This window comes from Callithrix jacchus, chromosome 9, assembly GCF_049354715.1.
Source record: "Callithrix jacchus isolate 240 chromosome 9, calJac240_pri, whole genome shotgun sequence".
NCBI lineage: Eukaryota > Metazoa > Chordata > Mammalia > Primates > Cebidae > Callithrix > Callithrix jacchus.
Genome location: NC_133510.1, coordinates 64687458 through 64699595, shown reverse-complemented (window position 1 = coordinate 64699595; position 12138 = coordinate 64687458). Strand labels below are relative to the sequence as shown.

The 12138-nt window shown below is 37.8% G+C and overlaps 1 protein-coding gene across 3 annotated transcripts in view; it reads left to right on the top strand.

The window, feature by feature from the left end:
* The window catches only part of MUCL1 (mucin like 1), a 265658-nt gene extending 259652 nt beyond the window's left edge, over nucleotides 1–6006 (top strand). For all 3 annotated transcript variants that reach the window (XM_078336491.1, XM_078336492.1, XM_054238462.2), the window contains 4 exons: nucleotides 2098–2202; nucleotides 2683–2724; nucleotides 4358–4531; nucleotides 5809–6006. In XM_078336491.1, coding sequence (XP_078192617.1) covers nucleotides 2098–2202; nucleotides 2683–2724; nucleotides 4358–4531; nucleotides 5809–5855 — 368 coding nt within the window. In that variant the 3' untranslated portion in view covers nucleotides 5856–6006. The remainder of the gene's footprint in view (nucleotides 1–2097; nucleotides 2203–2682; nucleotides 2725–4357; nucleotides 4532–5808) is intronic.
* The last annotated feature ends 6132 nt before the right edge of the window (nucleotides 6007–12138 follow it).

Genomic DNA, 12138 nt, shown 5'->3' with positions numbered 1-12138 from the left:
TGCTTCTGCAATGAGTTCTGAATACCAGCTTTAGGGAGGAGGCCCTTTTCCATGGTTGTCCTTCCTTGAATATTCTCCCTCAACCCTGGGATTTCATAGAACTTCCTTATAGCTACTCATTTATCAAACTTTAGAAATTATTTATATCACATTTTTCCTGTTTAATCCAGTGTGTAGTTTCGATCTCTTGAGTGGACCCTAACTGATAGATATGTTTAGTCTTTTTTCCTTAGCAAGTCAGTCTTTGCCTTAAGTCTGTCTGGTGGGTTTCTGCCTCTGTGGAGGGACACAGCAGGCTCAGTGAGGAACCAGTTCCTAGAAGACCCTTCAATTTGTGTCAGTTTTGTTGGGAGGCCTTATGAGGGTAACTGTAGGGTTTATTCCCTACTGGGTATAATCAGATAGTACCTGTCTTTTAAGCCTTCCTTCCTTGTCTCTTTTAAATATTTCTCTTTCAATTTTCCTTCAGAATATGTGTTTTTTCTTAACATCGTTTTATGCGAACCTCTTGCCATATTATGACAACTCTGTGCCTCATGGCAAATATGAGTTTACTCAGGACAAGGACACTGACTCGCCTTTCTGAGGTTAAAGACCACTCTCTCAGGAATTTCCTCTGCCTTTCTTCATTCACATGATAGGGACCCCTTTAGCATGTTTTGGCAAGTAGATTGGTTGCTGTTATCAGATAGACTCTCCAATAAAAGGAGAAATAGATGTTCAGTGCTGTTCCGGATTGCAGAGATCCTTCCCATGAGGGTATGACACAAAAAGGCATACTTTGTAAGAACAAGAATAACTTTAAAGCAAGGGAAATCTTTAAAATGTAGAGAATTCCCTATGATTCTGGTGTTACAAATGTTCACCACCCCTCTTTGAGGCCTTGGTTGAGTCCAACTCTTGGCTGTGCTGCAAATGTGGATTGTTTTCCTCCCTTGCTGTCTTTACTTAGCAGCTTAGGTCCATTACGACAAAGGACAAGTAGTTCAATGTAACTTGTGCAGTGCTGGGCCCTAATCAGCAACTGCAGAGAGGTCTGGATGACCATATTCTACATGCACTCATCATTCCTTTCCTTTAGACTGACCATTTCACTTCCTTTGCATTATCCAAACGTACCACGTTGATTCCTCAAGTCCTTAAGACTCTGTTCAAATATCACCTATTCAGTAATGCCTTTTTTGGTCACCTTATCCAAAATTGCTCTCCACTTTCCATCTCTAAACTTACTCTCCTTTCTTCTTCCCTGCATTCTTTTTTTATTAGGCCTTATCACCTCACACCTAATACATTGTGTTTTCTCTTTTACTTTTTAATGTATGAATTCCTGCAAAAGCATGTATGAAATAACATTTTTGTGTGCTTTGTTCGCTGCTAGTTTTCTAACATCTAGCATTGTGTCTGGCACATAATAATGCTCAATGAATGTTTTTGAATGAAAAAGTTGACTAAATGGATGCATGAATTAACAAATGTTAGTTTAGTATTCTGTATACTTACTTTTTCGTTTTGAATTTTTACACAGTAGTTGCTAAATGCAGTGAGGTCATATTTGGTTCTTTAGATCATTTAGTGTTGGACTCACTCTGCACCAGTGTCAGATGACCTAATTATATGTTCAGGAGGGAGGCCATGACTTGAAGAATGCACAGCCTGAGTTACACAGGATGCATCAGGCTGCTGTACTCTGGTTATTCCCATTTGAGGAGACAGAGGGCTAAGCACTCTGTGTTTAACTCCTAGAATCTATGAAAAGAGCACTGCAGATTTCAGGAAGGCTGGTTTCAGGGCATCTCTAACCTGGCAGAGGAGCTGGTAAATATGGAGATGCTATACCCTACGTGTAAGAGGAAGCCTGAAAGAGAAGTTGCCTGAAGCATATTTAATATGAGAGGCTCATATTGAAACCTGTTTAGTCAGAACCAATGATCTGAACTCACAACCTTTCCAAAGGGCCCCTGGCTGTGCTGTTGATTCTCCAGGGGCCTTCCTGGAATTACCTAACCTGGATTCTGGTTGGCAGCTCCTGATTGGTGCCCTCTGCATATATATTGTCAGGATGTGGAATCCTGAAGTCAGTGTCTTGCCTTCTCCTAGGCTTTGAAGCATCTTTATCTGTGCTCCCTGATCTTCAGGTCACCACCATGAAGTTCTTAGCAGTCCTGGTACTCTTGGGCATGTCCACCTTTCTGATCTCTGCTCGTAAGTAAAGATTCTTACCTGAACATAAGTTTTGTGGGAATATACATAAAATACGTACTCTAAAGATGTGGGCTTATGATTGTTTAGAATGCACTTTTTGATGTCTCCTCTCCTAACTTGTTCTATCACCATTTTGACTGACCATTCAAGATGGAGTGACTGTCCTTAGGCTCTTGCTAATTCACTCAGATTCTAATTCAGTAATAACCTTGGAACCCAAGTTTATTGTTACTGTTAGTAAATTATGTTTAAGAAGATAATCAGAGGTTTATTTCAGGAAAGGAAAAATGACCACATATCAGGTTTTTTATTGGTTTTCATGGGTTTTATATTATCTGTGCACTTGTTCTTCCTCAACTGGTACACCAAGGCCTGAGGGCCTTCCACTGTCAAGTTTGGAATGTTGTCCATATTCTCTCTTACCTCGATTCTCTTAACTGGCAGTCAGCTAACATCTTATTTTTCTTTCTTCTCTTTCAGAGACTGCGACAACACCATCTCAAGAAGAAACGGGTCCAGCTAGTGAGTCTGCACTTGAATGTCATCTTTTCCTTCAGTGACTGTTTTCCATTTCTATCCTCATGTCAAACAGCCAGTTTCCATGTGGATATTCTTGGTTATAAGGAATCCTAAGCAAAAGCCTGAGGAAACTATATTCCTGATTTAAAAATTCACCATGAACATAGTGAATCTGCTTATCTCTTATGCATTCTTAGAACATATGAAATCTAGGTCATAGACTTATACAAATGTGGACTTACTATTTGTTGTTTTCCAGCAGAAGGCACAGGAGCATGAGGTCTAATTTGTGGACTGAGAATTTTTGAGAGATGCCTTTAATAAATGGAAGGATTGAATATATAGCCAGTGTCAAAAAGAATGCAGTGGGTCTCAGAATGAAGGAAGATACTATAATTTTGAAAGTGATATAATATGAGGCCATTTGGATCACAAGTGAGGGTGGTGTGTGGGATGTGAAGTGCTGGGGTCAGGTAGAAGAAGAGGTCTATGCTTTATTTTTGCAATGGTGTATATTCCTTATTCCCAGGCTGATGTTTGTTTCCCTTCTCCAACCTGAAAATGAAGGTTGTGGACCAAAGCCTTAAGTCATTCTTGGGCTTCTTCCAAAGTATTCTTCACATTCTATACTGTGTGTGTGTTGTGCCCATGCACCAGCTAAGGAGGTCTGTCTTTATCCTTCACATGGTGGGAATTTACATCCTTTGGTCACAAGGGCTTTGGCTCTAGTCAGACCTCACATATATTTTTACTGCCATGTGAGGCCCCATTAAAAAATATTCTCTCTCTTAAATAAGGCCTGAGACAGCATGGCTAGGGTGTGGGTTTGGAGATAGAGCTACTTATTTGCTGAGGTGGGTTTAACTCACCAATGTGGGGTCTGACTCTTGATCCTTATCAATAGCTCTGGTGTAAAGTCTAGAGAGAGAGAGAATTTTCATAACTCTTACCCAGTGCCTTTGTACATACAATAATTGATGGGGCATTTTTGTTACTGTCATAAGTGTACTAATTTCTCCTGTTATATCTAATGTGGCTCTCACAATTACCTCTCTAATAAATGGAGTCCAAGTGTCATAAAGGATGAGACAAATGTGGCTCTTTTCATTTGGGAACCTGATGGAAGATATCTTACTGCACTCTAAGACAGGAGATATGACTCTAAGATGAGATACATCTTCTTAATCTTCCCCCTCTTTTCCTCTAGAGTTCATCCCTTCACTCAGGCTCATTCATGCTGCATTGGAATGTATGCTGTCTTAGGTTATTCTGTGGGAAGGCATCAGAATATCAGGCTACTAGAGATTTCCTCATTGCTTCTGAGCAGCTGTCTCTGTGAATAGGAACACTCGTGCTGTTGGTCTTCTGTGCTCATGCCTGGGACAAAGTACTTGCCTGTCTCTTTAATCAGTGTCATTGGCCTTGGAGGGAAATCCCAAATTCTTTCTGTCCCAGCAAGGACAGCACAGGGAAGGATGAGGCATGAGGAAAGTGGACAGGAAAGCTAAAGGTAAGACAGAACTGATGACAGATTTGCAGAGATGAATTCAGGATGAGGAATGCCTGTCCACCCCTGGATGGGATAAATTTTGTTTCAGGAGTCAGTCTCACCTAGAGCTTTTCCTCCTCATTTCAGGTGACCCTGATGACACTGATCCTGAAGATGTTACAACCACTGCTGCTGCTGCAACCACTGCAACGGACGCTGCTGCAACCACTGCAACGGACGCTGCTGCAACCACTGCAACGGACACTGCTGCAACCACTGCAACCACCACTGCTTCTACCACTGCTCGTAAGGGCTTTCCAGGTAGCAAGACTCTTCCATCTATGTGCTTCTTTTACATGGCTCCTTGATTCCTTGGGTTCTCTATTCTCACAGAGACTCTATTTTTGATGTCAGGGAGACCTCTTCTTTACATTGTTCTCTAATTCCTTGTAGTTTTCTAAGTCAAGTCAACAGATAAATATCAGAAGAGTCAGGAGGTTACCTGACTCCTAGGTTACAAATTTTACCTGAATGGTAAATATTGAAATATTGGCATTTATTAAGGAAAACTCTTAGTAGAATCATTATTGGAAAGACCAAAATAAGTGTCTCCATGAAACTAGGTAACTGTTTATTTTTGGTTTTTATTTTTTAAAAATCAGGTAGTATGTGTGTGTGTGTGTTTAAATCAGGCAATTTAAAATCAGGTAATCAGGTAAAATCTTTGTTTCCTTTAGAGAATTTTCCTGAAATAGAAAATAGTTTTAAAATGAGTGATTTTACAATCTTTCTTGAGGAAGATATTTTGAATGCTATTCAGGCTATTTCTGGGATTTTGGACATTCATCAAGGACTAATGTACATTCTTCCTATTCTGGGTTCACTTTTTCTGGACTTTAAGTTTCATGTAGCATTGATTACAACATTTGTTCAGTCTGAACATATGCCAGGAACTGTGTCATAAAATGTATGTATATATCATAATTTAAATATCACAGTCATCTATGAAATAAACATCTTAAAAATGAGGAAATGGAAGAGTTGCAATGAGAAACTTTCCTTTGTGCACACAGGCAGAAAGAAAAAGGATTGAAATTGCACTCAAACATATGAAAAGTTACAATGAGAAACTTTGAGCACATGAGCAGAAAGAAAAAGGATTAAAATTGCACTCACAATCAAAGTCCTTAAGAAATCTTCTTCAAATATTGCTTTATACTTTTTCATGTCTGGGTCAGTGCTTGGCACTCTGTCAATAATCTGTAAAGTAGGACTATGAGTGAGAAAATTGCTTTTTTCTCTTATTAGAAGGCTGGATCTCTTTGTGCCATATTATAGGAAAACTCATACGTACTGACTTCTTTCTAGTTCTGTCTAAAGTTCTGACCCACTTGGGCTTCCATCTAGGGCTACACTTCCAAAACCTTTACGGACGGGAATTGGTTGTTTATCTTCCTGGAATTAAAATCTCATGTTCCTTTCAGTCCACTGAGTTTAGTTGACATTTGACACTTGTTAGTTCTTTCAGATTCCAAAGAACAAAGCCACATTCTTCATCCTTTGTGAAGCCTCCTGATAATATTTTTTTTTTCTTGCAGGTTTACCTAAATGGCTTCAGGATATCCTGAATGGTAGATTGCCCTGAGATGGAATCAGCCCAAGTCTTCCATAACTGGTCACAGCTGCTTGCATTTCAAGTGATTTCATCCAATTACTTACCTTGCCTACTATATCTCCTTTATCTCTAACCAGTTTATTTTCTTTCAAATAAAAAATAACTATGAGCAACATAAAAATGGTATGTCTTAGGGGTTGTGGGGTGGTTGTCCAATGTTTAGACAATCCAAATGACAGACACTTCAGATTTTACCTTGTACCTCCTTGTGCTCCTACTAATAACTTCCTACTTCAGTTTTTTTTTCAAATAAGATGCTAGTTTTGGGCATAATACTAAAGAGATTTCTCTAACATGGGTAGACTAATCAACACTTAGCAGGCACAAATATTCAGTTTGATTTTGTCAAACTCTCCTATCAACGGACAGAATTTTTTTTTTCTTATCTATAATGAATTGGCATGTGTGGTAAGAAAGAGGAAAGCAACTTCTGACATCTGGATGCTGTTTTGACACAGCCAAGCTTCAGAGTCATTAGAGGGTGACTGGATGCTCACAGTTAGGCAATGGTGTTTTCATGTTGGACACAATCTCACAAACACCAGCATCAGACAAGGTCATTCAGTGACTGTGATGAATTGAGAGTAAAAGGCAAAACCAATGCATATGTTTTAAAGCACAGACAAAACTGTATTCTATGGTTTTGCACAGTTAGTGTGCAAAAAACATTCTTTTCTCTCATTCAGTGGTGGCTGCTTCACTATGAATTACAGTTATTAAGCTTCACTCTAGTCTGCCCTCCTTTTAGATAATGTTTATCAAGACACCAAATCTCAGCATTGTGCATGTTTGCAGACAGCATCCAATCCAGAGGTTATCCTCACTTCCCTGACCCCTCCCTCAAATCTCCTGACTCAAGCTCAAATCCTGAAATAACTCTTTTCTAACACCCCGACAATAAGGCAGCTCTCTCAGTTCCCCATGGTGTGTGCTATATCCCATTGAAACAAGTAAGAAATCGAACTTTTTCAATCCAGAGGTGCTCCTGGTGGTCATTGACTAGAAAACTTTGACACCTGAATGCATAATTGGGAGAAGTATAATAAAATAAGACATGGTATATATATATTTTTTTACTGACTTGGTTGTGATCAAGTTCATCACGGGAACCCTGGACCTCTCACTTTGGACTCTAATTGTAAACTTTGAAGACTTTGTCTTCACGCCTGTTTGATTAGTGATCTATTGGTGGGTCAGACTCTTGAAGCATTACTCTGGATGATGTTGATGATCAGTAAGGACAGATCGTTATTGAGATTCTGTGTGTATTCTAGAAACTGGGTTAGAGTCGCAGATGGAGGCTGCATTAGGATTCTATATTTTCTGTTTGTAAAAAGCTAGAGTTCCAGGAAAGTAGAAGTTGAGTTAGAGGCTCAGGTTTCATTGTTTCAAACACCAGTGGTGCTGGAGGTCTTTCTTACTGCTTCTTTGTTTGGAGTAAGGATGATTCTTTTCCTGACTCCTGGCTCTGGCCCTGGCCATAGGCTGGAAAATTCCTCTTAGTTCATTTGTTTTAAGTGAGGATGCACTCCATGACTCCTGGGCTGAACATTCCCTCACCCCCCGCCCCCAGCCCCGGTCCTTTGTAAGGTCTCTTTGTTTTCTCTATTTGATCCTGTCTCTCTCATGGAAAATTTTTAGTTGTCCAAAATCTCCTGATGGAACTCCTGCAGACTTTATGCTTCCCCAAATCTGTCTACCTCCTTCAGTTGGCATGCTTTTGCTGCCAACTTCATTGACCTCTTTAGGAAACTTACAATCTCCTCTAAGACTTCCCCTTTTCCATCAGTTCTTCTCTTCCTTCTTACCGCCTTGAATCTTCCCTTCAGCACCTTTGAATCCTTTGATATGTCTCCCTTTAACCCTACCATTTCTCCTCTGTTCACCCCTGCTGGACTTTTCCTTTACACTTCAACCCTTAGCTCCTTATAATCACTTGAACTCTTAAGCCTTCTGCTCCCACTGGAAGCTCTTAAGGGACTCAGCTTCCCCCAATAGCAACTACCTGAGGCTTAATAGATAAAAGGCTAATTGGAAATATACTGGATATTTTACTATCCATTTAGATGGGTTTTGAAGCTATCCAAACAGGTGCTTGATGTCTCCTTAGTCGCTGGCTAGAATGTAGTCCCAGCCTCCATTAAATTATCCATCAGAGCAATGAAAATCTTAAAGGTGTTTTCAACAAATAGTGGTAAGAACTTTAGCCCTCATATTGAATGGGAAAATTTACCATGTCCCATTTTTTTGCTAGAAACACAATTAGGATAAACATGTAAAGTGGTATAAAGATGAGATTCAACTGTTCTATACAAAGCAGTGTTTTATATTATTCACTCACAGCTAATCTTTAAAATGAAAGCTATAAAATATCTGTTTGCATCATTGGGCATGTATGTTTATACATATTTATGTATGTATGTTATGTATATGTGATATTTTTCTATTGCTAGATTAGCAAATTAATTTACAAATGCTCTTAAAGAACTCATATTCAAATTGGCTTAGAGATTAGTTAGGGCTTATATATGTTAAATGTTCCCCAAATTCCCAGATATGTAAGAACTAACACAAATGTCTTTCAAGTTCATGTGACTTAGGTGCATTTTGGTAAATAAGATTAGTTTAATATTGTTGGTTAAATAAAAGCAGCTACATTTTCTTATTGATCAGCATTAAGTATATGAGCATACGTATCTATTCTTCTTGAGCTTACTAGTCAAACTAATATTATATATACTGGATGTCTAAGATTATAACACAAATTCAATCTAAGGACAAATGCACAAGCAAAGATGCAGTAAAAATGAATTACGATTATCTCTTGGTGTGTGCAAGGGATTGGCTCCAAGACACTTCCCATCCACTCACTGCCTGGGAATACTGTATTTTCCATCTGACCTCGGTTGAAAAAATTCTGTGTGTAAGTGGACCTGCACAGTTCAAACCTGTGTTGTTCCAGGGCCAACGGTACTTGATACCTATTATTTAATATATCAAGCACAGTAGTAAGAAAAAAATCCTGTGTACTTAGCTTTTTAGGTTTTTGCTTTTGTAATGTGTGCCTAACATGTATGTGTTGTAAAAATAATTTAACAGGTACTAATTTGTGAATTGTGGCCAGTTTTATTTGGCATTACAGAATGTCTGCCCAAAAGGAGTTTCAAAACGTAAGTAACTCGTAACCTAAGAGCTAGGCTAAGTTAGGAAATACATATCCATCAATAATTTCTTTTTTAGACTAGAAATGTATTACAATTTAAAGTTTTTCTGTGTATATACATAAATAGTTTTCAATATTTCCCATTATAAACAATTATGTGATGCATATTCCTCTACAAGAGTGATTTTACACATGAGGAAATATAGGATATATTTAATGTATATAAATAAATAAAGGAATATATATAATTATATATATAGAGAGAGGAATGTAGGATAAATTTCTAGGAATAGAATTGGTAAAGTATAGATAGATTTTAAACTATCATGTGTGTTGTCAAATTACCCTCCACAAGGATTATATTAGGTTGGACCTGAAGAAATTGCTGTTTTATTTCTTGATGCATTGTAACATATCTTTATGGAGCATGGTTTGATGTTTTATTACATACATGTTGTCTAATTATCAAATCAGGGCAATTAGTGCATTCATCATCTCATGCCTTTATTTTTTCTCCCAGGTGATAAAATTTAAAAGCCTTTCTTCCTGCTATTTTGCAATATACAATACCTCACTGCTAACCATAGTTACTCTCCTGAGCAATAGAACACCAGACTTGTTCTTATCTAATGCAACTTTGTAGTCATTTACCAATCTTTTTCCCTCTCCTCAACTTTTCCCTCCTCTCCTCAGTGTCTGGTAACACTGTTCTGGTAACTTCTATGATATCAACCTAGACAAAATTAGATTCTACAGATGACTGAGCTCATGTGGTATTTGTCTTTCTTTGTCTGGCTTATTTCACTTAACATAATGCTATCCATGTTCATCCATGTTGTTGCAGATGATAGGATTTCATTCTTTTTCATGGATAAATAGTATTCCATTGTGTATACATACCATAAATTTTAAAATCCATTTGTCTGTTGTTGGACACTTAAGTTGATTCCATATCTTGGCTATTGTGAATACTACTACAATAAACATGGAAGTGCAGGTATTTCTTTGACATACTGACTTCATTTCTTTTGGCTATATATTCAGCAGTGAGATTGCTAGATTATATGATAGTTCCATTTTTAACTTTTTGAGGCAACTCCACACTGTTTTCCACAATGGTTGTACTAATTGACAATCTCACCAACAGTTTTCAAGTGTTCCCTTTCCTTCATATCTTTGCCAATACTTGTTTTCTTGGTACTAGCCATTGTAGTTGGAGTGAGATAATATCTTGTGACAATTCCTTAATGATTAGTGATGTTGAGCATTTAAAAACATATCTGTTGGCCATTTTTGAGGTGTAGGCAACACAGTGGATGTGGTATGTGGGAACACTGAACTCATTGTGCTAGTGTCTCTCAGAGCTAAAGGAATCTAGAGAATTCTGTACGCTGTATTGAAGTTGGTGGATGAAGCTCAAGCCATGGAATACCTTTTCACAGGCGTAGAAAGACTTAGGCATTTGTCAGGTCAAAAATATTCCACTGAGGTATTGTATAATGGAACTTTTATGGTAGAGAAAAGTAGAAAGAAGAAGAAGAACAAAAACTTACTAGGCTCTTTAGTTCTGTCTCCAGGTTTGATTGAGGCATAATACTCATTAAGGTTTATGTGATCATATAAGAAGTCAAGGAGACCTTCCTAAAAAGTAAGGGATTGACTACAGCCTGAGTCCCCATTTCAAGCTGTCTATAATTTTAGTGGTAAGTTGAGGAAATGGTAGAAAATCAGACCATGGCAGGACAAAGTTTGGACATTCAATAGAAAACATGGTAGTGTGTGGTATGACATGAGAATAGGAGTGGTCTTTAGGGAGAATATTTTAAGGCATGTGTACCATGAATTTCCAGGCGGTGTCCTCTCTAGAATTAGATACAAGTTATTCACACACCTATGGCAAACTGATTTTCAACAAAGGTTCCAAGAACAGCACCTCGGGAAAAAGACAGCCTCTTCAATAAATAATGCTGGGAAGGTTGTATGGCCACATGCAGAAGAATGAGACTAGACCTCTGCTTTTCACCATATATAGAAGTAAACTAAAAATGGCTTAAAGACTTAAATATAAAACCTGAAATTATAAAACTACTAAATGAAAACAGAGAAGAAATGCTTCAAAATGAGGCTGGGCAAGGATGTTTCAAATAAGAACTCAGAAGCACAGGCAACAAAGCAAGAATAAACAAATGGGATTACATTCAAAAATATTTGCAAAGCAAAAGAAAAAACAGTAGACAACTCATAGAATGAGAAAAAATATTTGCAAACTATGCATCTAACAAGGGGTTAAGATTCGGAATATATAAGGAACTCAACAGCAAAAAAACAAGTAAACCAGTTTCAAAATCAGAAAAAGACCTTAGTAGACATTTCTCAAAAGACGATGGTATTGGATCTGTCCTGTTCTCCTGTCTTAGAAGTCTACCTTAGGATTTCAAAGTTCAAGATCTGAGAGATGCCTCATAGTGAATGTCTCTTCCCCTCTCAACTCCAGTGCCTCTGTCTTTCAAGCACTAACCATTTCTAGTACCTCCCAAAATTACACTTACTCCTTAGCCATTTTTTTCCCAGTGAGAAAAGTCACATAAGTTTAAATTCAGGTACAAAGACATAGTCAGCAGCTGAGAAGCTGCGTCTCCAGCTATCTTTCTTATACATTTTGAAAATCAAGTTCTTCATATGAGTCATTTTCAAATAAACCCAGTAGAAATAAAGAGACTACAGTAATATGGTTTTCCTCATTTGTATACACATTTCATCACTAGGAAAATAAAACACTTAAAAGCATTGGCAGTAGTTAAGAAAGTCCAAAATAAACTTATAGTTACAATTACTGGTTGTGGTTGAACAATCTTCCTTGGAGACCTATGCTGTTGATGAATGTGAGACAGAATCTAGTTAAAATAATTTTTGGGTTTCTCCAGAAAATTAACATATGAGAATTCTCTTCATTAAACAACATTCTTCATAAAACCACTCATTTTAATGCACTTACTTATTGATGAGCTGCATCTTTCCTTTAGTCTCTAAAGTCTGGGTTGCAGTGACTTTGTCTTGTCTTTTTCCATATGCTAATTGAATTGCTAACTC